The following is a 27,004-nucleotide window of genomic DNA, read 5'->3' as shown; positions in this document are numbered from 1 at the left end:
AATTACTAATCTTGTCATTACTATTCCTGGAGATAGTGTTATGGGAAATGGGAATAGCCATGGCAGACAGTATTCTTGCATGTTAGCATTTAGAGTGATTTTGTTTTCCAGCATCGGTCATACAGACGGGTCATCTGGCCAAACTGCAAAAGCTGGACCTGAGCTACAATGACAGCATCTGTGATGCAGGGTGGACCATGTTCTGCCAAAACGTGCGGTTCCTCAAAGAGCTAATCGAGCTGGATATTAGCCTTCGACCATCAAATTTTCGAGATTGTGGACAATGGTTTAGACACTTGTTATATGCTGTGACCAAGCTTCCTCAGATCACTGAGATAGGAATGAAAAGATGGATTCTCCCAGCTTCACAGGAGGAAGAACTAGAATGCTTTGACCAAGATAAAAAAAGAAGCATTCACTTTGACCATGGTGGGTTTCAGTAAACTGACTTCCCATGTCCTACTAAGCTACAAACCATTCTCCAAAGGAAAAGAACATGAACGAATTCCAGAGTCATGAACTGAATTTCAACTTCTGGGCCGTTTAATGGGACTTATATTACAAGAGCTTTGTAAATATATATATATATTACATATATATGTAATATACATATATACACATATATATAATATACATATATATAATACACATATATATGTAAATATATATATAATATCTAATATGAGCATGCCATTATTCTCTGTCTTATGAAACAAAAATGGCATTTTTCAATGGATTTGTTTTGGATATATAATTAGTTCATTTGCTGTTTAGAAGCCTTGCCAAAAGTATTTAGATTTTGGTACTGCAACTGCTTTTCTCTTGCCCAGAAATGTTTTGCCTCTTCTTTTCCTACAAGTTAAATGTTCTAAATATAAAGGGGCATGTATGTGTGTGTGTAATTCTAATGTGAAAGGCACTAGCTGTCTAATAGTTTCATGTATCATTACTATTACTATATGTATCTTAATGTAGTCTATGTAGGTTTTTATCAGAAAGTGTACCTTTCTATGGTTTATTATTTTATATTCTGGTGCCTTTTATCTCAGATATAAACCATGAACAGTAATGGTAGTCACTGACATATAAATCTTAGTAAAAAGTGATTAAAAATCTAAAACTCAGTATGAAAAACACATCTTGTTAGAATAAATTAAAACCTTTTATTGTTTAAAAGATTGTTAACATATTGCCTCCAGGCAATTCTTTGAAATGGAATTTGCTTCATAAAACTAATTTAATTCGTTAATGACAGTTTTGTGTTGCTCTAAACTATTTTTGAAATTTTTGATTTTCTTTTGCTAGAGCATGAAAGTCATTGCATGGCAGAGATGTTTGTCTACACATTTCTATTCTGACAAGCTCTAGTCAAATTATGTTTTGCTTTCTTCTACTACACTAATAATTGTATTGCAATCACTGCCTGAAAGACATGCAAATGTAAAATCAACACTACTCCAAATTAAAAGGTTTTCAGGATGAGGAGGTTTTGAATGATGTAAAGGGGATATTTTGGGTTACATGATATAAAAGAATACCATGAATATCATGAGCATTCCCATGCATTCCATGAGTATATATGCATATGCAAAAACCTATGCATGAATGTTCATAGCAGCTTTGTTCACAATAGCAAAAAAACTGGAAACAATGAGTGAAAGGTTAAACAAACTGTAGGACTATGGAATATTCCTCAGCAACAGAAAGGAACAAACCACTGATACATGCCCCCAGTTCGATAGACTTCAGGTGGATTAGGCTGAATAAAAAAGCCAATTCCAGTTACAAACTGTGTGTTTCCATTTATGTGACATTCCTAAAATGACACAATTATGGATCTGGAGAACAAGTTAGGCATTGGGAGAGGAGTAGGCAGTAGGTATGGCTACAGAGGAATAGCACAAGGGAAACTTGTGGCAATGGAACAATTCTATGTCTTGACTGTGATGGTGGCTGCACAAAACTATATGTGACAAAATTGCATAGGATTACACAAACACACACACACAAATGAGTGCACTGTTGATTGTACCAATGTCAATCTTCTGGTTTTGTTATTGTGCTATAGTTATAAAAGAGGTCAGCAGTGAGGGAGGCTGAGTAGTGCATGGACCTACCTAAACATTTCTTTGGAACTTCCTGTGAATCTATAATTATTTCACAGTAAAAGTTTTAAAAGTAGGCTGGCTGGGTGCAGTGGCTCACGCATGTAATCCCAGCACTTTGGGAGGCCAAGGCGGGCAGATCACTTGAGATCAGGAGTTCGAGACCAGCCTGGCCAACATGGTGAAACCCCATCTCTACCAAAAAAATATAAAAGTTAGCCAGGCGTGGTGGCATGCACCTGTAGTCCTACCTACTCGGGAAGCTGAGGCATGAGAATTGTTGGAACCTGGGAAATGGAGGTTGCAGTGACCCAAGATTGCACCACTGCCTGCCAGCCTAGGCAACAGAATGAGATCCTGTCTTAAAATAAACAAATAAATAAAAGTAGGCAAATAGTATAAAGAACCCCTGCATACTCATCACCTTATTCTACAGTTATCAATGTATGGCCAATCTTGTTTCACTTGTATTCCTACCCACTTTCCCCTCCCCCTCCCATATTATTTAGAAGCAATTCCAAGGTGTTATATCATTTTATCCATAAATATTTCAGTAAAAGTAAGAATCATTTATTTTTACACATAAGTATAATTTTATGAATAATTTTAATGTAGTAGGCATCTAATTCCTAGATATTTTGTCTTCTTAATCTATCAAGGTCCATTACCCCAATTTATCAATTTACAGGATTATTTCTTTTTTCCCTTTCCTGGTTTTCCTTTTACACCCTTCTTTCCTTTCTTATCTTTTGGAGAGGTCTTTCCTTTCTTTTGTGGTTTTAGTAGTTCACCGAATTTCCCAAATCCTCTCTGTACCATTGTTCCACGCCACCATGCCTGAATCTGAAAACAAGATAAACCCAAATTCAGCATCGGCTGGTATCACAATGAACTGGAAATTGTTAAATCTCTTTATTCTGATACGTGGTCTTGAAGATGTGGAGAATGGGATGTGATTAGAACTCTAAATTTTATTTTCTATCTTTCTCAATTGGCTAGGCATTGAGACAAATTTTTAAAAAATGCATTTATTGTTTTTATGTGCCAGTGCCTGTTCTAGACTTTTGGGCAACAGCAGAGAAATAACTGTCTCAACTTTATGGAGCTCACATTCCAGTGAGGGAAGAGACAGTACAAAATAAACGCATGAATGTTCAATTTGTCAGACGGTGATGAGTGCTATGGAGAGTGACCGCGCATGGTGAGGGGATCCGAGTGCCTACGCCCTGCCTTCCCGCTCCTTACTGGGCTGTCTGTGCTCCTGCCTAAAGCCAGCCCTCACTTGTTCCCTGGATCCTATTCCCTCCTACCTACCCAGCAACACCCCTCCTCTAGCAGCAGACTTGTCCAGTGGTTCCCCATTTCTCTCTGAATAGAAGCCAAAGTCCTTATATGGCTTACAAGGCCCTCTCTGATCTGCCTCCCCAATCCTGACCCCTCTAACCTCTTAACTCCCTTTTCCCTGGCTCACTCTGCTCCAGCCATGCGGGCCTCCTCCCTGCTCAGACACACAGGCACAGTTGTGACTCAGGGCCTGTATATTCGCTGCTTTCTTTGCCTGGAACTCTTCTCTGTATTCAGATGGCTCACCCCTCCGCTGCTTCAAGGATTTGCTCGATTGTCATTGCTACAGACTGAACTGTGTTGCCCCAAATTCATATGCTGAAGTCCTAATCCCCAGTGTGAATGAATTTGGAGAAGGGGCTTTGGGGAGATGATTAGATTTATATGAGGTCATAACAGCAGGGTCCTCATGATGAGATTAGTGGCCTTATAAGGAGAGATATCAGAGAGTTAGCACTCTCTAGTGCAATCTCTCTCTCTGTCTCTTTCTGTTGTATGAAGACACAGGGAGAAGTCAGCTTCTACAGGCCAGGAAGAGGGCCTTCACCAGACTCCAATCATGCTGATACTCTGACCTTAGACTTCCAGCCTCCAGAACTGTGAGAAAATACATTTCCGTTATTTAAGCCGCCTGTTCTATGGTATTTTGTTGTGGCAGCCTAAGCTAAGACTGTCATTTTTTCAGTGAGGCCTACTCTGACAATCTTATTTAAATCAACCACTTCTCCACCTCCACACACTACTGGCAATTTCAGTTCCCCTTAGGCTAACTTTTTTTTTTTTTTTTTTAACAGTAGCACTCTCTAACATAGTATTTCATTTTATGTTTTCTATTTCATGCTTTTATTTCCCTCCTACTAGATTTTAAGTACTGTGAGGACATACATATTTGTTTTGTTCACTGATGTATCTCAATGCTTAGAACAGTGTCTGGTGCATAGTAGAAGCTCAATAAATGTTTGTTGAATGAATGAACAAATGAAAGAGGTGGCTGGGGGTATGCTGTTTTATATAAGGTGGATCAAGGAAGGGCTTTCTGATAAGAGAATGTTTAAGCAGAGATGGAATGAAGTGAGGGCCAGAATCTTGCTCATATCTGGGGAAAGCATCTCTGGGCACAGGAAGAGCCAGTGTTAAGGCCCTGAGCCAGGAACATGCTTGGTCCTTGGAAGAACACCAGAGATCTGCTTGTGACTGAAGTCCAGTGAGAGTAGGAAAGAGGAGATGGGGAGTGAAAACAGCAGACCTGTCGGGATCCAGGGAACAGCACTGCTCTCTGGAGGCATTTTGGAAATTTATGGGGCTTTTTGTTGACTTAGGGTTAAGCAGTCTTTAATTGTGTGGCCTATACCCTGGTCTACAAAGCCTTTCCAACAGTGTGCAGGCATGGATAGGTTGAAGACAGTCCATTTCCTGAGCTCCAGCTTCCATATGTACCCCTTCCTAAAATCATCCCGAGAACATAACTGCAGATCCCCCATCCCAGTTGCCCCTTTGGTGCTCCACAGAGGAAGGGCATAGCTTGCACCCACCTGAATCTTACTATGGTGCATTGCCCTGGACTCCAAAAATCATTAGGACACACACACACACATACACACACACACACACACACACACACACACACACACACACACAAAGAAAAAGACAATTCAAAGTACAAGTGTTGATGAGAAAATGAATGACTCTAGGGACTGGTTAACCAATCCTTTTGCAAGACAGGTGGTTTCTAATTCTACCTTCAAGAAAAATAAGGGAAGCCTAGTTGACATGTCAGCTAAGACCTGCTATCGATTTGGGGGATATAAATCTGGAAGAAGCTCAGAGATGCATGAAGCATTGTTTTTTTAAAATAAAACATTACAGGCGAAAAAAGCTTCTTCTGTTCTCTTTAACTCATCTACATGAACAAGGTTTCTCAAGGCTTTCATCTGTAAAATGAGAAACAGGAGTAGAATCTATAATCAACCCTGTGTTATTCTAATAATCATCAATATTTATGCATGAATATATAAACTATGCTAAAAAAAACCCTCTCATTTTGGTACATTGTTCTAAAAAATCCTATATGTCTAATAATTATTAAAATTTGTAAGAAATTTTATGTTGTTTTAGGTGATTTTTTACTACTAATAGTTGTAATGTATATACATTTTTAAATTTTTAAAATTTAATTTATATAAATATTTTTGTTGCCTAGAAGTACAAAAGAGCAATCTATGAAAGACTTATATGTGTATACATAAAACCTTAGGATCAATTTTGAGGGGAAAGAATGGAAGTACATGTTTAAGAAGAAAAGGAATATGATATAAAAATTCTGCCTATAAAATAATAACTTGTTTGAGTATTTGTAAATTGGTGTTGACAAATCATAATGATATTCAGTTTCCACTGGATACATTTAAAATACTGATCTAACAGCTCTATTTTAAAATGTCAACATTTAAAATTCACTGGAAATTACATCCTTTGCAATGATTTAAACTTGTGGCCAACAATGTTAAATATCATTTTAAGAATGTGCAAGAGGGTGCACAGTTTTTCAAAATGCTTTTAGGAAGTATTCAATTAAGAACCACAACTTTCATTCTTTCAAGTGTAATCCATCCTGAACATATACACATTGAAATAATTTATTCATTTATTTTTTGAGACAGCTGTTGCCCAGGCTGGAGTGCAGTGGCACGATCTAGGCTCACTGTAACCCCCGCCTCCTGGGTTCAAGCGATTCTCCTGCCTCAGCCTCCAGAGTAGCTGGGATTACAGGCAAGCACCACCATGCCCAGCTAATTTTTGTATTTTTAGTAGAGACAGGGTTTCACCATGTTGGTCAGGCTGATCTCGAACTCCTGACCTCAAGTGATCCACCCGCCTCAGCCTCCCAAAGTGCTGGGATTACAGGCGAGAGCCACCGCGCCAGGCCTGAAATATATATTTGTATATAAATTACTTTTCTTTCTCCTTTAAATTGTAACTCAGGCGTTATTTTGATTAAAATTATGTCCTTTTGTACGTTTTTATTATCTCTGAATTTATTTTGGAATAGTAAAAGAGGTATTACAAAAGATTTATCATAAAAGGGAGGACATTAGGTCTGATAGGGTTGAGGGCTATTGAGAGGGGGTTTTACGGACTGAAGACTTGACTCTTACTCTGAGTGTAATGGAGGATTGCCAATTTCAGTGGAGCATCAGTGCAACTGCTGAGCAGAAGGTATGTTGTAGGGGAGCTGGCATGGAAGCAGGGACACTAGTCAGAGGGCTTATGTAGTTATCCGGCTGTGAGATGATGGGGACTTGGGCCAGTTGGAGAATAAAGAACACTGGCTGAAGTGGACACATTCCAGACCTGTCCTACATCTCCATGGGCTCAAAGGGCTAGAGCAGAATTACAAGGATCTCAGCCTTTTGATCCTTATTAATGGCAGCTCAGAACCCTGGGCTCAGCCTCTCATCTATAAATGCTTTCATTTCTAATTTTTTAAACTTATTTTACTGCTTTTGTTAATACAAGCTTTTTTCATTCCAATGAAATAGTCCACGAATTTTAGATTGTTTGAAATGTTGAAGTTTTGGTTTCCTTTGCCTATTTGTTGGCTTCTTATTGGACAAAGAAATAAGGGACGTAAAAGACAAAAATGCTAGGGCTGACATTTTAAAATCTTCTTACTTAGCCCTGGGGACATAAAAGTTACCTAGTAACTTCTCTTTTCAGAAGCAGGACAAGGGTGTAAGGAGTTGCTCCGTAGGATAATCTGTACTGTGTTTACCATTAGACTCCCTCTAAAGCAACTGTTATCAAGAATCTGGGCTGATTTTACCTTTGTTGCCATTATATTCCTGTTTCTGTTTTCCTTGAGGTATTTCCATATGGCCTCATTGCCTTCAGCACACACTTCTTTTGGGGGTTCTTCCATGGGATTGTCCATCAGTGTCAGAACCTTAAGATTCACTAGGGAATCCAAATTCTCCGGAAGATGGGTGAGCAAGTTGTCCTCCAGCCGTAATTCTTTCAAAGCTGAAAAGATTTTTTTGTAATGGTGGATCAATCTTAGAAGAAACAATATTAACTTGTCACCTAATCCTGTCCACATAGGTGAGGGATCCAATTCTGCATTTGCAAAGGGAATGAGAGGAAGGATACACAAGACCCAACAAAACTTTTTCTACCGTCTAATAAAAGTTCTAGCTCTATGTTTGCTCCTTCTCAAAATGAAGAGAACAGAATTCAGTCTCCAGATATTCCAAATGTTTTGTTTGTTTACAGCAACAGTTTTTAGCTGAAACTGACAGCCCACTGGGAAAAATCACTCTCAGCCCCTGCTGTTCCTAAGGTCAGCAGACTATTGATTTTTTTTTTTTTTTTTGAGACAGAGTCTCACTTTGTTGCCCAGGCTGGAGTACAGTGGCATGATCTGAGCTCACTACAACCTCTGCCTCCCAGGTTGAAGCGATTCAAGTGCCTCAGCCTCCCAAGTAGCTGGGATTTCAGGTGCACGCCACCACACTTGGCTATTTTTTTTTTTTTTTTTTGAGACAGAGTCTAGCTCTGTCACCGAGGCTGGAGTGCAGTGGCGCAATCTCGGTTCAGTGCAACCTCCGCCTCCCGGGTTCAAGTGATTCTCCTGCCTCATTCTCCTGAGTAGCTGGGATTACAGGCACCCACCATCAAGCCTAGCTAATTTTTGTATTTTTAGTAGAGATGGGGTTTCACTGTATTGGCTAGGCTGGTTTCGAACTCCTGACCTCATGATCTGCCTGCCTCGGCCTCCCAAAGTGCTGGAATTACAGGCGTGAGCCACTGCGCCTGGCCTACAACTTCTTTATAACAATTCAAAGTTGTTGAAGCCAGTGTCCATAAATATTAGAGACAGAAAAATAGAAAACACTGAAAAATTTTGAGAATATTTCACTCCTCCAGGGACCAAGGACAGGATAAAAATTTATGGTCAGGAGCATTACTAAGGAGTACTGCATACAACCCCTTCTCTCCATTTTTTTTTCTTTTTTTAAAAAAATTTTTTAACTTTTATTAAAACGGAGTCTCGCCCTGTTGCCAGGCTGGAGTGCAGTGGTGCAATCTCAGCTCACTGCAACCTCTGCCTCCCGGATTCAAGCAATTCTCCTGCCTCAGCCTCCCAAGCAGCTGGGATTACAGGCACGTGCCATCACACTCAGCTAATTTTGTATTTTTAGTAGAGATGGGGTTTCACCATGTTGGCCAGGCTGGTTTGAACTCCTAACCTCAGGTGATCTGCCCGCCTCGGCATCCCAAAGTGATGGGATTACAGGCGTGAGCAGCGCGCCTGGCCTTGCCCCCAATTTTTGAATGTCTTATGAGTAGGCATCAGCTTCCACTCTAATATCTCTCCATTCTTTTTTCATTAAAGAATAACTATAGTTTGGGCCAGGCACGGTGGCTCATGCCTGTAATTCCAGCACTTTGGGAGGCCAAGGTGGGCAGATCACGAGGTCAGGAGATTGAAACCATCCCGGCTAACACAGTGAAACCCCGTCTCTACTAAAAAAAAAAAAAAAAAAAAAAAAAATTAGCCGGGCGTGGTGGCGGGCGCCTGTAGTCCCAGCTACTCAGGAGGCTGAGGCAGAAGAATAGCGTGAACCCGGGAGGCAGAGTTTGCAGGGAGCCGAGATCACGCCACTGCACTCCAGCCTGAGCGACAGAGCGAGACTCTGTCTTAAAAAAAAAAAAAAAAAAAAGAATAGCCATAGTTTGAAAACATGTGCATAAGCCTAGGATTCAGAAAAAAAAAAGAAGCATTTAAAATCTGGTCCCAGTGGGTGCTCAGCAAAAGCATGTTAAGTGGATGGATGAATGTACAGACAAAGAATGGCTTAGTGTAGTGGAAAATGTTTGGCTATTTAAATAGGAATCATATATAGTTTTCCAGGTCAATTATGTAGCTCCAAGAAAGTCTCCTGCTAATTTCACCACTCTGGGCCAATAGTTTTTCTTTTATTCAAGTGACTCCGTGACCTAGATGAAATTTACTGCAGGATCCCAACTCCAAATTCTGGCATGTAGTAAGTGTACAGTAAATTATTGTTGGTAGTGTAATAAATGTATGGGTGAATGCTAATTTTCTTAGCAGTTGCTATTTACTTTTCCATTTTAATAAATGACTTAACTGCCTTTGCAAGACTCTTAGCTATACCAATCAGGACACCTGGCCTCCCCCATGTCACTAAGTGAGCCCTACAAGGAAGTAATGGGATAGACTCAGTTCTCTGAACACTGAGATCGGTCTTTAGCAAAGCAAGGAAGCCATTTGCCATAGGAAATGCTGGCCACAAACTCTGCTAGGCTGTGAATCTACTAAGTTTCCTCACCTTGTGCTTGGCAAATGGCATCTGGAAGTTGCTTAAGCAAATTGTGCCGGCAATCAAGAACTTCTAGGTTAGGCATTGACCCCAAGGATACGGGCAGGTACTCCAGATGATTGTTCTCTATATATAGCTCTTTGAGACTCTGAAATAACATGAGTGTACCATAATAATATACCTTGATTAATTAATTACAATAACCAGAATCACCTGTGCGTGCCCATGCATTTTCTTTTTTTTCACTTTCAATGGGGAAATTATGCATTGGGTTAAAGGGAAAAAGCATGTCTAAAGGACCATCATCAAGACACAAAATTATTTTTGAGTAAATCCATTAGACTTAGTTTCCATTTATGCAGGGAAAAGAGACTACAGACATCTAGTGCTTATTTTTCTCACCAGAACTTTATGGAAAAATAATTTGAATAATTTAACTACATTTATCATTAACTCCTTTTTAATAGCTAATTGTCTGTGGCAGTTGCTACAGAATGATAATTGCCTCAACTATCAACCCAATATTGCCTTAGTGAAAGTAGCCAAAATGCACAGGGAATGGATTTGAATGTATTCAAAATAACTATTTTCAACTTCACTGGGAAAAAATCTAATGTTTGTACTTCACCCTAAGATTGTGGCATGACAGGTACAAAGGAAAAGCTGATGAAAGGTGTTCTATGAACACAGGGCAAAGGAATGGAGAATTAGGAAGAGACACCCTGTGTCATAGTGAGAACTACCTGTGCTGTGCATGGCATTGCATGACTGGGGTTATGTGGTGGCCCACGCCTACTTTATCATCATTAAGAGCGCAGCAGGTCAGATGCGGTGGCTTATGCCTGTAATCCTGGCACTTTGGGAGGCCGAGGCAGGTGGATCACCTGAGGTCAGGAGTTTGAGACCAGCCTGGCCAACATGGCAAAACCCTGTCTTTACTAAAAATACAAAATTAGCCAGGTGTGGTGGTGGGCACCTATAATCCCAGCTATTTGGGAGGCTGAGGCAGGAGAATTGCTTGAACCCGGGAGGTGGAGGTTGCAGTGAGCCATTGCACTCCAGCCTGGGCAACAAGAGCGAAACTCTGTCAAAAAAAAAAAGTGCAGCAACAGGAACATGAAAAAAAAAAAACAGTTCTTTAAAACAATTCTTTAAAGGATGAATATATGAAGACACCCTAGTATGGCTACTTTGAATGAAGTTATCCTGTTGCTTTGCAAGTATTTCTCACAGCCCTGCAGATGCAGGAAGCTGGTTTAACATGATTTCCCTTTTCCAATCAGGGAGAGAGGTCACACTTCCCCTTACAGGAAATCCTGGGCACCAAAATGTAGGCTCCCAGCATGTCACTTGTATGATACTCTTTAACTTCAAAATAGTCCAGTTTTCAGGGGGCTACTTATAAAAAGTGGAAATTAAATGGAAAGAGTTATGACCCAATTTCTGTAAATGAAACACACCAAATCACACAGTGGAAAGAAGTATGGCAGGACACATCCAACAGCAATCACAATGAAATGTTGAAGAGTTGTTCACGGACAGTGGAAACCTCAAAATGTAAAAATGATTGCTTGTCTGAAGCTGGAAATCGAGTATGGATGATTCTACATCCAGCCTGTGGAGACCTCATATTTTCTCAGTTTCAGCCAATTTAAGAGGCAGTGGCAGGTACTTCTTAGACTGCTCATTTAGGGAGGCTTACCTGCAGTTTCCTAATGTGTTCTGGCACATAGGTAAGTTTGAATCCCTGGTCTTGCCCAATGTATAATTTCTCTAAAGATGCTAAAGAAAGGACTTCCTCCGGAAAGGAAAGGAACTCATTTCCTGTTAGTCCAAGTATCTTCAGTTTTGAAAGTGAGCCCAATTCTGAAGGTAACTAGAAGTATTCCAAAAAGATAAGTTTCAGGTCAAGATTATTTTTAACAGCAGAGATAAATTGGGCTTTTGGTTTTGAGGCAGACTGCTAAACAAGTGGAGTAACTTAGCCTCTCCTACTGGTGAAAAATTTGTGCACATATCTGCATTACAGTATTTATACTTGTAGATCTAAAGTCTCTGATTTCACTTTTATGCACCACTTTAAACTGGAGCAATTTTTTATGGCTGGGCGCGGTGGTTTATGCCTTTAATCCCAGCACTTTGGGAGGCCAAGGCCAGCGGATCACCTGAGGTCAGGAGTTCAAGACCAGCCTGGCCAACATGGCGAAACCTTGTCTCTACCAAAAAATACAAAAATTAGCTGGGTGTGGTAGCGGGTGCCTATAATCCCACATACTCGGGAGGCTGAGGCAGGGGAATCTCTGGAATGTGGGAGGCAGAGGTTGCAGTGAGCCGAGATTGTGCCACTGCACTCCAGCCTGGGTGACAGAGCGAGAATCTGTCTCAAAAAAAAAAAAAAAATTGGAGCAATTTTTAACCTATGTTCTTGCCATTTATGGACTGTAGTGTGGCAACTGCTTGACACTATAGAAAGAAAAATACTAAAGTTATGTGTAATATTGTAATAATAATATTCATTATAAATTCAATTATTGGAACTAATAAATTTAGTGATATGACTCTTCATCCTAAAAGGCTTTAATAATTTTGAAACCTCAGTTGAAATCTCAGTTGGAGGCAAACATATTCACACCATTTCTAATCAGTGTTCAGTGAACTCCATTATGATCCTATCGTGTCATGTTCTGCTTTTCAGTGAATACCCGGGCTTGTGTACCCTGTGTGGGAATTGGGTCGGCATTTCACAGAGTGCCACACTTTCAGGGCTGGAAGGCCTTAAGAAGGTTCTCTATTTCAACCTTCTAATACTGTGGTTGCATACTTTCTATAGCGAGCCATCCAGTTTTATCTAAACACCACCTCCTGTGAAGAAAAGCTCATTATCTTCTACGGCTACTTCTAATCATCAGATTTCCTACTTTAGTACAGCCAAAATCAGCTTCACCATTATGTCCGTCTATCGGTTTCTTTCTGGACCATGGGAACCACATGAGAAAAAAAATCTCTTTTTTTTTTTTTTTTTTTTTTGAGACGGAGTCTCGCTCTGCCGCCCAGGCTGGAGTGCAGTGGCACGATCTCGACTCACTGCAAGCTCCGCCTCCCGGGTTCACGCCATTCTCCTGCCTCAGCCTCCCGAGTAGCTGGGACTACAGGCGCCCGCCACCACGCCCGGCTAATTTTTTGTATTTTTAGTAGAGACGGGGTTTCACCGTGTCAGCCGGGATGGTCTCGATCTCCTGACCTCGTGGTCCGCCCGCCTAGGCCTCCCAAAGTGCTGAGATTACAGGCATGAGCCACCGCACCCGGCGAAAAAATCTCATTCTTAAAATATGTGACAATCACCCTATTGACTGTGTTACAGAGATGCCTTATTTTCTCGTAGAAAAAAATCCCAGCTATATAGCTCAACAGCTCCTTAACTCATATGTTCCTTTATCTGGCTTAATTCCTAACTGGGAAATCCTTCCCCACAGTTCCCTGCTTGAGCCCATGGGCATTCTTCCCATCCATTCCCTAGTCAGCCACCCTACTTTCATTCTGGCTAGAGCTCAGCTGAGCCACTCCCACCCCCACCTCTCTATGGATGGGTGGAATAGACAGGTAATTGGTGAATGGGTCACTTACAGTTGGAGAAAAAGAAAGTTCCCTGAGGACAACCTGTCTGTAAAAGTTTCACATACTTGGAATCTTCCATAATGCATTTTTCTCTTTTTTGTGTAGAGTAAGGACTCATTTTCCTAAAAATGCTGTAACAGTTTTCCAGTTTTATTTATTTACCTATTTATTTTAATTAGATGAAGTCAATCTTTGGAGAAACTGATGTTTAAGCCTTCCTCTTTGGCTATTTCAAAATTCTTCATCAAGCACTTAGATCTCTTCAATACAAAATGCCTGCATTCTGTGCAGTCCAAAACAATGAAAAAAGATTTTTCAATCTAACCATTTTATTATAACCTAGAAATTTCATTCTTATTGCTGTTCACTTAACTCATAAAAGCTTAGCTTTTCTTTTTCAAAGCACATTGAATGTTCAAAAATTTTTTTTAGGAGTATTTAAGATCCAGTAGTTAGTTTCATCATAGTCATAGTAAAGTATAATGAGAAGAAATCTAGATGTATAGAAAATCTGTAGAGCATTAGATGAGGACAATTACTGATGACAGTATGACTGACATATAACCATTTTGGGATCTGGTACATTGTTTTGGTTTTTTCCTTTTTCTTTTTTTTTTTTTTTTGAGACAGAGTTTCACTCTTCTTGCCTCGGCTGGAGTGCAATGGTACAATCTTGGCTCATTGCAACCTCTGCCTCCTGGGTTCAAGCGATTCTCCTGCCTCAACCTCCCGAGTAGCTGGGATTACAGGTGCCCACCACCATGCCCGGCTAATTTTTGTATTTTTAGTAGAGATGGGGTTTCGCCATGTTGGCCAGGCTGGTCTCAAATCCTGACCTCAGTTGATCCACTCGCCTCATCCTCCCAAAGTGTTGTGATTACAGGCGTGAGTCACCGCACGTGGCCTGCTTTTCTCCTTTAATAGAAGTATACTCTACAAAATAAAATCCATCTAGGTACACATTGAAAATCAGATATTTTTTGCATGCACACAGGCAAGTAGAAGCTACTGGTTAGGCTTTAAGAGCTAGTAACCCATGAGTTGAGTCTTTGGGGAGGGAGAGATAATGAGCTGGCTTAAAGGCCATGTTTCATTAAGGAGAGAAATGCATTGGAAGGTGGTATTAGCATAAGAGGACATTGAGAAGGGAGGACAAATGCATACACACACACAAAACCCATCAGAATAACTGAAGAGGAAAAAGCACTGGTACACAGAGATTGTCATGTTCAATACAATAATATTTAACATGTCTACATTTCAGTGCAGTTTGACTTGTGCTAAAACTTGGTATTGGATGAAGCTTATTTTTGTTAACAAGCAGTCTGTATGTGATTCGCTCCTTTGATTTCTTAAAATTTCTCTCAGAAAAGGATTAGGTATTATTCATGGCTCAGTATAATGTGTTATCCCTCCCACATGTACTTTATATTTTAAGTCTTTCACTCCAACTGCAGAATGACAGACTTTGTCCACTAAAAGGAATTTCTTACATCAGCAGTGGAATAGTTCAGGGACGGGCTCTCACGGAACCTCAAAAATCCTCCAAGGTGAGTTGCTACATCAGTGGAGATTGAGTCCTAGAATCTCGACCTAAATCTACAAGTTACCATCAAAATGTTTACTTCCTGAAAGGCAGCTTTAAAACCCCATAGCAATTTGGGGAAAAAAGTTCTAGAAATAAAAAATCAAATAAAAGATTTTTTTAGCAGCCGGGCACAGTGGCTCACGCCTGTAATCCCAGCACTTTGGGAGGCTGAGGTGGGCAGATCATGAGGTCAGGAGTTTGAGACCAGCCTGGCCAACATGGTGAAACCCCGTCTCTCTTAAAAATACAAAAATTAGCCAGGTGTGATGGCACACACCTGTAGTCCCAGCTACTTGGGAGGCTGAGGCAGGAGAATCGCTTGAACCCAGGAGGCAGAGGTTGCAGTGAGCCAAGATAGCACCACTGCACTCCAGCCTGGGTGACAGAGTGAGTGAGACTCCATCTCAAAAATAAATAGATAAATAAATAAAATTAAAATTGAAATAAATAGAATATTATAAAATAATAAAGAAACATAAACCCATGCATGCCCAACTGCCCAAATCTTTTAATAAACAAAATGAAATACTGCAATTAAGTTCAGTCCCCTTATGATCTCTTCCCCATTTGCTTTCTTGGTTTTTAAAGACACATTCCTACATTGCCCAGCGTGGTCTTGAATTTCTGGCCTCTAGTGATCCTCCCTCCTTGGCCCCCCAAACTGCTGGGATTAGAGGAGTGAGCCACTGCATCCAGCTGCTTCCCTATTTTGTTGACTTCCTTCTCTCTTCCCAGAGGCAGCCACCTTCATGAATTTAGTTTTCTTCCAGTCAATATTTTATATTTTCATTATATATAAAATATCCATAAAATATGTGTTGTGTGTATATGTGTGTATGTATATACATATATGTATATATACATATAGTTTGGTGTGATTTCAAAATTTATAAATGGTATCATAAGGTTCTGCAGTTTGATGCGGAACCTTAGGTTTTCTTTTCAATAAACATCACAATACTGAGATCTACCCATGTTGGCAATACAGTACCAGTTCACTTAAATTACTATATAACTTCGTTTTATGAATATATTGAAGTTTATTTGCCCACTCCCCTACTGACATTTAGATTGTCTCCCATAATTTCATGATTATCAACAATGCTAAATGACCATTTTTGAATATGCCACCCTGCACACACGGGACAGTTTCTGTTGGGACAAATCTGGTTTTGCAGTTTCCTATGGATGGAACTTTAGGCTTCTAAGGCTGTTATGTATTAGAAACATCTGCTGTTAACGGAAACTCTGTCAGGAGATTGTCTTTGTTAAGAATACAGACCCTGGGCTGTGCGCGGTGGCTCACGCTTGTAATCCCAGCGCTTTGGGAGGCCGAGGCGGGCGGAACACGAGGTCAGGAGTTCGAGACCAGCCTGGACAACACCGTGAAACCCCGTCTCTACTAAAAATACAAAAATTAGCTGGGCATGATGGTAGGTGCCTGTAATCCCAGCTATTCGAAAGGCTGAGGCAGGAGAACCGCTTGAACCCGGGAGGTGGACGTTGCAGTGAGCTGAGGCCACACCACTGCACTGCAGCCTGGGCGATAGAGCCAGACTCCGTCTCGGGGAAGAGAAAAAAAAAAAAGAATGTAGACCCTGGAGCCTGGCAGCTGTGGCCTGGAATCGCGGCTGCAGCACTTACAGGCTGTGTAACCTTGGACATGTTAGTTAAGCTCCCTGCCCCTCACTTCCTTCATATACCATTGAGGACACAGTCGTTGTGAGGTAGATGAGACGATCCATGTAAACACTTAGCTCAGTGACTGGCACATACACCCTCTAAATAAACATCAGCTACTATTATGATTACTGCTGCTGTTAGGGAAAAAGAGAGTAATACAAAGTATCGCCTTGTTGGATATTTAGTAATCTTGGATTTTCGCCCATAAAGTCAGTCCAAATTTGCTGTTTAGACACAGAACCAACTTAGGGCAGGAAGGACCCTGGATGAGAGCATAGTGACAGCCAGAAAAGGAATCCGTACCTGTCCTATTTTATTGTCATCCAGTCCCAAGACTTCAAGGTTCTTCAGTGCACAGATCTGCAGCGGGCAGTGGTCCAGATGGTTCTGGCTTAGGTCCAGGAAGCGCAAGTTGATCAGGCACCTGAAGGAGCCCGGCAGCCTGTGCAGGCCGGTGTTTCCCAGGTAGAGCAGGTGCAGCGAGGTCCACCTGCAAATGAGGCGTGGCACCTTCTCCAGGCGGTTCCCGCTCAGCCCGATTTCCGTCATCTTCCTGAGCTCGGCGAGGCTCTTCGGGATGGAGTGGAGGAGGTTGTGGGATAAATCGAGCACCGACAGTTGGCTACACTGGCACAGGGACGCGGGCAGAACGGGAAGGTTGTTAGAAGCCATATGGAACTTCTGCAGCCCCGTCAGGTGTCCGATCTCTTCTGGGATGGCACCGATTTTGTTCTCGTCCAGGTCAATGATCTCCAGGGTGTAGAGAACACAGAGCTCCTGGGGGAAAACTTCAAATTGGTTTCGCTTCAGGTAGATCTCCCTCAGCTTGGTCTGGTTCACTATTTCCTTGGGCAGACATTTCAGGTGGTTTCCGGTCAGTCCGAGCAGCTCGAGATGGTGGAGGTTTTTACAGATGACGACGGGAATTTCCTTCAGGTCGGTCTGGTAGAGCCGGAGCTCGCGCAGGGCGTGGAGGAAGCTGACAACGACAAGGGAGGAGGAGAAGATGGGGTTGTAGCTCAGGTCCAGGCTCTCCAGGCTGCTCAGCAGCCCCAGCGCCGGGCACAGGCTCCTCAGGTTGTTCTTATCCAGGTAGAGGACCCTGATGTTCTTTAAACGCTGAATCTCCTGGGGAATTTCTTCAATCTGGTTATTCTCCAAATGCACTTCTTCTAATTCTGTGAATGTGAAGATCTCCAAAGGAATGGCAGTCAAGCTCTGATTAGAGGCATCAATGAAAAATGTTCTGTCATTGACGTGCTGTGGGTCATTTCTCTGATGAATTTTAGGTGAATGTTCTACTGATTTTATGTCTTTTGACATTATTGTGAAGAAAAGCTCAAATATTCAAAATCTGAAATATTGTGAAAAGGATGAAAAAAATTAGAATTTACCTGCCACCAGACTTGCTATCCTTAAGAAAAATAAAATTAAAACCTAGTTGATTAAACTTAGTGCTTGAAATTATGACAGAACGTAAAATTTAGGTTTTTGCATTTCATGTTAGAAGAATTAAAGTGTAGACTCCTTCCCCTAACACGTAGACTCACATGAAAAAAAAAAAGATTAACTTCAGTTTTATTTATTTATTTATTTATTTTTGAGACGGAGTTTCGCTTTTGTTGCCCAGGCTGGAGTGCAATGGTGTGATCTCGGCTTACTACAACCTCCGCCTCCTGGGCTCAAGTGATTCGATTCTCCTGCTTCAGCCTCCCGAGTAGCTGGGATTACAGGCACCCACCACCATGCCCAGCTAAATTTTTTTGTAATTTTAGTAACGACGGGGTTTCACCATGTTGGCCAGGCTGGTCTCAAACTCCCGACCTCAGATCCACCCGCCTTGGCCTCCCAAAATGCTGGAATTACAGGCATGAGCCGCTGTGCCCAGCCTAATTTCAGTTTTAAAAAAATGCCTATTCTGAATGTTTCCAGTAGGATGTAGAAGGTTGTAAAAGATCCTTGCTCTTACCGTAACACTGAGAAAACAGTAGGGAAAAACCTCATCTTTTAAAATACAGTATTTTTCCTTAAAACCACCAGAGAGTCGAAGATACAAAGAAAGCTAAAACAAAAACAAAAACAACAACAACAAAAACACTATATTCTAGAGATGCACCAACCTTTTCTAAGTAACTAGAGACCCGTGAGCAGACCCTCTCATGCCTGATGGCATTTGCAAGTTTGAGGACTGTCAGGCAGAGAAACAACCCTTTAATAGGCACAGGCAAAGGAACTTCTGGGAGAAGAATAAACCTGCCAAACTTTTAACAGTCATGTGTGGGCTGGCATAGTGGATTAGAATCTGAAGTAGCCCCAAATGCAAAGTCAGTTCTCCCCACTAACTAGTTCTTCCCATTAGTCTTTGGCTGGTTAAACGGCCACAGGGAGAATTGCAGGCTGGACTAAAGAACAGAGACAGGTCCTGTAGTTTCATGGTCTTAAGTACCGAAGCCTGGCTGGAAGGAGCTTAACTCTAAGTGAGACATTTGGAACTGCAGTTAATTGAATGAACTAAAGCCCAACCCAGAAACAAATTAAAGTCTCTAATAAATGGAGAGACAAATCATGTCCATGGATTAGAATTCTCAGTAATGCTAAGATGTCGTGAACCCGGGGGGCGGAGCTTGCAGTAAGCCGAGATCGCGCCACTGCACTCCAGCCTGGGCGACAGAGCGAGACTCCGTCTCAAAAAAAAAAAAAAAAAAAAAAAAAGGTGTCAGTATTCCCCTAATTGGATGTATAGTTTTTACGCAATGTTAGTCAAAATTTTAGCAAACTTTTTTTTTCTTTTTTGGTAGAAGTTGACAAGCTGATTCTAAAATTTACATGAAAATGCAAAGGAGCTAAAGATAATCTTTAGTGAAAACAAAATCAGCAGACTTACACTACTAGGCTTATAAATCTTATAAAATGCAAGATGTGAATATTGTATTTCAGAAGAGTAAGTCTTTAGTACACACACACACACACACACACACACACACACACAAAGTCTATGGGGAAAGGCAGAGAACAACGTGACATGATAGTGGCAAGGTTGGCGGTAGCGTCTTTGAACTTCTTTTTAGAATGAAGGCAGTCCTGCTGGAGTATCTGGGCCTCTCATCCATCACAGAGGCCCAGTGCCTAGATGAAGGGGATACATTTCTAGCCCCATACATAATACTGCTATTCCTCAAAACACAACACTATGTGCTTCAGGTGCTTGTTGCTTTATGCCTGGACTCAAAATCAGCTCTGAGACAATGTTATTTAAAGAAAAGGAAAGATTTAACACTGATTTTGTTTAAAACTAGCTGTCTCCAGCATTTTTGTCACTTAGTCATCAGGCAGATTAAATTTATCTAATACTGTTCAGTCCTGTAAGATAAAATCTCCAGTTTCCTACTTGCAAATTTCTGAAAATTCTCCACAGTATGTAGACTGAGGCGATAATACAAATAAAAATAGGGAACACCAAGAACACTGATTATGTACTCCAGGCTTTACTTAAAGTAACCTAATTAATCTTCACAATAATCCTATGCAGGAGGCATCATTATTTGCCCTGTTTCCCAGATAAAGAAATTATATAACTAAAAGGGCTCTTCTCAGAACATGGTAGGAAGTGGGAGTAAGAGCAGAGAACTGGACACAACCTCACCTAGATTTTTAACATCACTCGTTTACAGGAAACCTGGCATTTATTAAAATCATTCTCGGGTATGAAATTTTAGACTTGATTTTATTGTGCAGCATTACAACAAAGTCAACTGGGAGAAATTTATGTGGATTAGAATTAATATGAGGGTGTCTGGGCTTCCAGACACATGAAATAACTTATTTCTCTTAACATTCATCTTTCTCCATAATAAGACCTGCTTAGAATATCTGATTGTGTGTGTATGTTATCTCACCTTAATCATATACCCCATCAATTTGACGGCCCTCTGAAAGCTATATATATATATACACCCATATTTCACGTTCATTTGTGGATTTAATAAAAGGAGATTGTAAAACCCGGATTTGCAATAGCTTTGCCAGTAATTCCGCCACAGTAAATGAGAAAGGGGAAGATTTGGTCTTTATTGGCCATTTTTTCTCTAGGGATTGCTACACAAATGTGATCAAATTTACTTATTATTACAATCCAATATTATGGTGGGGTGATTTCTAAATTAAATAATTGTTACATCTTCATTTGAAGGAGCCAAGATTTGGATAGTTTAACAATTAGCTTTCTTTGTGTAACTCTAACCCCTGAGAAAATCATTTAAGAAACTAATCAGCCCTCTCAAATTTACAGTGAGTGTTGATGCTTTTGTTTGCAAGTCTGTCTATGCACAAACTAGATAGGTAAGACTAGGTTCCTGAGGTTAATATGGTGTGTGACTCTCTCTGTTAGCATAGAAACCCATTTCTAGTTAAAAGAATTTCAAGATTTTGCTTAAAACTTCACTCAGCAGATCTTCTCCTTCTAAAAACCGGTGAATCACAAACAAACTAAAAGTAACCTTAATTGACTTCAGACTGGATATTCATGTAATGGTAATAAAGACTGGCAGAATATGCCACTCCAAAATATGCCACTTTGGTATGAGGATTACTTTAAGCTAAAGACACTTGAAAAATAGCAGATGCACTAAGTGTATTCTAATCTTCCCTTTCTCGCCTTGAAAACAGGAAATAAAACCTTCCATGTGAAACATGCCTTCCCTATACCAGAAAGAAAATTCTTCAACAGGGAGTCATAGCTGAGAGAATTCTGTACAAATACATCTTGTTAAAAAAAAATTCCTGGAGGCAGAGCAAGATGGCTGAATAGAATCCTCTAGCAATCATCCCCTCCAACAGGAACACCAAATTGAACAACTATTCACACAAGGAATCATCTTCATAAGAACGAAAGATCAGGTTTGCAATCACAGTCCCTGGTTTTAACATCATAGCAAAGAAAGAGGCACTGAAGAAGGTAGGAAAGACAGTCCTGGATAGTCAGAACCATCCCTCCTCCATCCCCCAGAGCAGCCATGTGGCACAGAGAGAGAATAAGTGTGCTTCAGGGAGGGAGAGGAAAGTGACTGTGGGGCTTTGGAATGGACTTCAGGGCTGCCTGTCACAGTGGAAAGAAACATCGGGTAGAATTCAGATGGTGCTCATGGAGGGAGCATTTAGACCAGCCCTAGCCAGAGGGGAATTGTCCATGCCAGTGGGTGGAACGTGAGTTCTGGCTAGCCCCACCACTGTGGGATAAAGTGCTCTGGGGGTTCTAAATAAACCTGAAAGGCAGTCTAGGTCACAAGGACTGCAATTCCTGGGCAAATCTTGATGCTGTGCTGGGCTCTGAGGAATTGCTCTTGAGGTGCTAAATGGATTTAAAAAAACAAGACCCAATGATCGATCTGTGGCCTACAAGAAATACATTTCACCTATAAAGACACACATACGCTGAAAATAAAGGAATGGGAAAAGATATTCTATGCAAATGGAAAACAAAAAAGAGCAGGAGTAGCTATACATATATCAGACAAAATAGATTTCAAGACAAAAGCTATAAAAAAAGACAAAAAAGTCATTATATAATGATAAAGGGGTTCATTCAGCAAGAGGATATAACGATCATAAATATACATGCACCCAACACTGGATCACCTAGTTAAGTAAAGCAAATATTACTAGAGATAAAGAAAGAAATAGACTCCAGTACAATAATGGCTGTTGATTTCAGCATTGGATACTTTCAGCATTGGAGAGATCAAGACAGAAAACCAACAAAGAAGCATTGGACTTAATCTGCACTATAGACCAAATGTACCTAGATATTTACAGAACATTTCATCCAACAGCTGCAGAATACACATTCTTTTCCTCAGCACACGGATCTTCTCAAGGATAGACATATTTTAGGTCACAAAACAAGTCTTAAAAATTTTCAAAAATATCAAAATCATATTAAGTATCTTCTCTGAGCACAATGGAATAAAACTAGAAAGCAATAACAAGAGGAAATTTGGGAATTGTACAAACACGTGGAAATTAAACAACATGCTCCTGAATGACCAGTGGGTCAATGAAAAAATTAAGAAAATTTAAAAATTTCTTGAAACAAATTAAAATGGAAACACAACATAACAAAACCTATGGCATACAGTGAAAGCAGTACTAACAGGCATGTTTATAGCAATAAGTGCCTACATCAAAAAAGCAGGAAAGCTTCAAATAAACAATGTAATGATGTATCTTAAAGAACTAGAAAAGTAAAAAACCAGACTCAAAGTTAGTAGAAGGCTGGGAGTGATAGCTCATGCCTGTAATCCCAGCACTTTGGGAGGCTGAGGCAAGTGGATCAACTGAGGTCAGGAGTTCAAGACCAGCTTGGCCAACATGGTGAAACCCTGTCTCTACTAAAAATATAAAAATTAGCCAAGCATTGTGGTGTGTGCCTGTAATCCCAGCTACTCAGGAGGCTGAGGCAAAAGAATCACTTGAACCCAGGAGGCAGAGGTTGCAGTGAGCTGAGATCATGCCACTGTACTCCATCCTGGGCAACAGAGCAAAACTCTGTCAAAAAAAAAAAAAAAGTAGAAGAAAAGAAATCATAAAAATCAGAGCAGAAATAAATGAAAGTAGAATAAAGAACAATGCAAAAAATAATAAAATGAAAAGTTGGGTTTTTTGAAAAGATGAATAAAATCAATAAACTTCTAGCCAGATTAAGAGAAAAAGAGAGAAGATCCAATAAATAAAATCAGAGATGAAAAAGGAGACATTACAACTGATACAGTAGAAATTCCAAGGATCAACTATATTAATACATTGCAAAACCTAGAAGAAATGGATAAATTCCTAGATATATACCATTTACCAAGATTGAACCATGAAGAAATCTGAAACCTCAATAGACCAATAGCAAGTAAAAAGATCAAAGTCATAATAAAAAGTCTCCTAGCAAAGAAAAGCCTGGGATCCAATGGCTTCAATGCTGATTTTTATCAAACATTTAAAGAAGAACTAATACCAATCCTACTCAAGCTGTTCTGAAAAATAGAGGATGAAAAACTACTTCCAAATTCGTTCTATGAGGCCAGTGTTACCCTGACACCAAAACCAGACAAAGACACACCACAACAAACAAACAAGCAAACCAAAAAACAGAAAACTGTAGGGCAATGTCCCTGATGGATCTTCTCAGCGAAGATCCTTAACGAAAATGCTAGCAAACTGAATTCAACAACACATTAAAAAAATCATTCATCATGACCAAGTGGCATTCATCTCAGGAATGCAAGGATGGCTCAACATACACAAATCACTCAATGTGATACATCCTATCAACAGAATGAAGGACAAAAACCATATGATCATTTTAATTGATGCTGAAAAAGCATGTGATAAAATTCAACATCACTTCATGATAAAAGCCCTCAATAAACTGGGAATAGATGGAAGATACCTCAACACGATAAAAACCATATTTGACAGGCCCATAGGTAGTATCATACTGAATAGGAAATACTGAAAACCTTTTCTCTAAGATCTGGAACAATACAAGGATGCCCACTTTAACCACTATTATTCAGTGTAGCACTGGAAGTCTTAGCTAGAGCAATTAGAGAAGAGAAAGATATAAAGAGCATCCAAACTGGAAAAGAAGAACCCAAATTATCCTTGTTTGCAGATGATATAATCTTATATTTGGAAAATCCTAAAGACTCCACCAAAAAAAATTATTAGAATGGATAAACAAATTCAATAAAGTTGTAGGATACAAAATCAACATATAAAACTCAGTAGCATTTTTATATACCAACAGCAAACAATCAGAAAAAGTAAGAAAATAATCCCATTTACAGTAGCTACAAATAAAATAAAATACCTAGGAATAAACTCAACCAAAGAAGTAAAAGATCTCTACAATGAAAACTATACAACATTGAAGTAAGAAATTAAAGAGGACACACACACAAAAAAAGGAAAGATATTTTATGTTCTTGGATTAGAATAATAATTATTGTTAAAATGTCCATTTTATCCAAAGCAATTTACAGATTATATACAATTCCTATCAAAATACCAAAGACCTTCTTCACAGAAACAGAAAAAATAATCCTAAAATTTGTATGAAACCACAAAAGATCCAGCATAGCCAAAGCTAACCTGAGCAAAAAGAACAAAACTGGAGGAATCACATTACCTAAATTAAAATTATATTGCAGAGCTAAAGTAGCCAAAATAGCACGGTACTGGCATAAAAATAGATACATAGACCAATGGAACAGAATAGAGAACCCAGATATAAATCCATACATCTACAGTGAACTCGTTTTTGACAAAGGTATCAGTAACATATATTGAGGAAAAGATAGTTTCTTCAATAATGGTTCTGGGAAAACTGGATATCCATATGCAGAAGAATGAAACTAGACCCCTATCTCTTGCCACATACAAAAATCAAATCAAAATGGATTAAAGGGCCAGGCACAGTGCCTCACGCCTGTAATCCCAGCACTTTGGGCGGCAGAGGCAGGTAGATCACTTGAGGTCAGGAGTTTGAGACCAGCCTGGCCAACATGGTGAAACCCTGTCTCTACTAAAAATACAAAATTAGCTGGGCGTAGTGGGGGGCGCCTGTAATCCCGGCTATTCTGGAGGCTGAGGTGGGAGAACCGCTTGAAGCTCGGAGGCAGAGGTTGCAGTGAGCCAATATCAGGCCACTGCACTCCAGCCTGGACCACAGAGCGAGACTGTCTCAAAAAACAAACAAACGAACAAACAAACAAACAAACAAACACCCCAAGACCCTAGTAGGCACAGACACAAACGGCTGGATGTTGAGAGGAACACACTGGCGGAGGAGCACACAGGTGGCTGGACATTGAGAGGAACAGAGGAGCAGAAGAGCACACCGACAGGCACCAGCGGACGCTGCCAGGTTACCGACAAGCAGCACGATGTGTAGACCGAGGGGAATTTGGCCAGGGCAGTCAGTGGAGAGTCTGGCTGCTGAGCGGCCGGACTCCAGGGGAACACCACCTTTCCACTCCATTCCCTTTCTGGCTCCCCATCCATCTGTTGAGAGCCACTTCCACCATTCAATAAAACCTTGCACTCATTCTCCAAGCCCACTGTGTGATCCGATTTTTCCGGTACACCAAGGCCAGAACCCCAGGATACAGAAAGCCCTCTGTCCTTGCGGTAAGACAGAGGGTCTAACTGAGCTGATTGACACAAGCCGCCTATACACAGCAAAACTGAAAGAGCACCCTGTAACACACGCCTACTGGGGCTTTGCTTCAGCAGCTGTAAGCATTCACCCCTAGACGCTGCGGTGGGTTCGGAGCCCACGTGCCCCACAGCCTGCCCGTCTGCATGCTCCCCCTAGAGGTTTGAGCAGCAGAGCACCAAAGAAGCAAGCCACACCCCCATTGTTACCGGTAGAAGGTGTCCAGGTTCTTGGCGTCTTGAACAAAGAATTGGACAAAACGCACAAAGCAAGGAAGGAATGAAGGGATTTGTTGAAAATGAAAGTATGCTCCACAGTGTGGGAGTGGGCCGAGCACAGGGGCTCAAAGACCCCGTTACAAATTTTTTGGGAGTTTAAATATCCCTTAGAGGATTCCATTGGTTACTTAGAGTATGCCCTGTGTAAATGAAGAGGATGAAGTAAGGTTACAAAGTCGTTTATGGTGTACACTCTATGGAGAGGATATTTCCTGTTATAGCCGAAGTGCGAATCGGCCTTATGTTCCCTACCTCCAGACCCTATTTTCCTGCCTCACCATCGCATGCCCTGCAAGGGGGATAAGGAAACTATTACCATTTCAGTATCAAGGAAATGAAACTTACCAGATCATCACATCTGGACAATGAGACACCAGATCCCTCACCCACCATGATTCCCTAAACGACCACCTGATTCCTGTTGACCAACTCCTCTTCCTTACCCCTCCCTAATTCCTGATTTCCTGCAAGTAGTCACATTTCTTTCTTGCTATGTAAACCTTGATTCTAGTTGGTTGGGGAGACAGATTTGAGACTGATCTCCTCGGCTGCAGCACCAGATTAAAGCCTTCCTCCCTGGCAATTCTCATTGTTTCAGTGATTGGCATTCTGTGCCAGGAGCAGCAGGATCTAGACGGAACCCCTGGCCTTTTAGTAACACATGTGGATCTGGCCCTGCCCGCCTCCCCGCTGTCTGTACTGATCTGAGTACATTCAAGTACCTGCGCATGCCCAGAACGCACCAAGCATTCTGTCCTCTGGCAGCCTCCTTCGGACCATCCAGATGTCACCTCCTTCAGGAAGCCCTCCCTGGTGGCCCCGCCCTTTGGGAGCACAAAACCCTT

At 40.8% G+C, this 27,004-nt stretch overlaps 2 protein-coding genes across 5 annotated transcripts in view; one reads left to right on the top strand and one right to left on the bottom strand.

The window, feature by feature from the left end:
• LRRC31 (leucine rich repeat containing 31) overlaps window positions 1-1,254 on the top strand; it is a 30,834-nt gene extending 29,580 nt beyond the window's left edge. For 2 of the 3 annotated variants that reach the window (XM_063704350.1, XM_004037988.3), the window contains one exon: window positions 112-1,254. In XM_063704350.1, coding sequence (XP_063560420.1) covers window positions 112-443 — 332 coding nt within the window. In that variant the 3' untranslated portion in view covers window positions 444-1,254. Of the gene's footprint in view, window positions 1-93 lie in introns of all 3 variants that reach the window. The other variant, XM_063704351.1, reaches the window with a different exon arrangement.
• Window positions 1,255-2,692: 1,438 nt separating this feature from the next.
• On the bottom strand, window positions 2,693-26,999 carry LRRIQ4 (leucine rich repeats and IQ motif containing 4). Of its 2 annotated transcripts, none has more exons than XM_004037987.4 (6): window positions 26,882-26,999; window positions 16,980-18,030; window positions 11,493-11,666; window positions 9,800-9,938; window positions 7,273-7,469; window positions 2,693-2,948 (listed from the first exon to the last, which is right to left on the bottom strand). In XM_004037987.4, exons 2-6 carry the CDS (start codon window positions 17,997-17,999, stop codon window positions 2,796-2,798), a joined length of 1,683 nt encoding a protein of 560 aa, XP_004038035.1. In that variant the 5' UTR covers window positions 18,000-18,030; window positions 26,882-26,999; the 3' UTR covers window positions 2,693-2,795. The 2 variants fall into 2 exon arrangements, with proteins under 2 accessions (XP_004038035.1, XP_063560419.1); XM_063704349.1 differs by lacking the exon at window positions 26,882-26,999 and adding an exon at window positions 26,505-26,643.
• Window positions 27,000-27,004: the final 5 nt, after the last annotated feature.

This window comes from Gorilla gorilla, chromosome 2 (genome assembly GCF_029281585.2).
Source record: "Gorilla gorilla gorilla isolate KB3781 chromosome 2, NHGRI_mGorGor1-v2.1_pri, whole genome shotgun sequence".
NCBI classification, from domain to species: Eukaryota; Metazoa; Chordata; class Mammalia; order Primates; family Hominidae; genus Gorilla; species Gorilla gorilla.
The sequence above is the reverse complement of the archived record's forward strand: the minus strand, read 5'-3'. Positions and strand labels throughout refer to the sequence as shown.

Excerpts from the sequence above, each read along its gene's own strand:
- LRRIQ4 (XM_004037987.4), bottom strand. The coding sequence starts at position 17,999 with ATGTCAAAAGACATAAAATCAGTAGAACATTCACCTAAAATTCATCAG. Across the intron at positions 7,470-9,799 it reads TGCCATTTGCCAAGCACAAG|CTTTGAAAGAATTACGGCTG; the intron begins GTGAGGAAACTT and ends AAATCTTTTCAG. Across the intron at positions 2,949-7,272 it reads GGAATATAATGGCAACAAAG|ATTCAGGCATGGTGGCGTGG; the intron begins GTAAAATCAGCC and ends TCTTGTTTTCAG.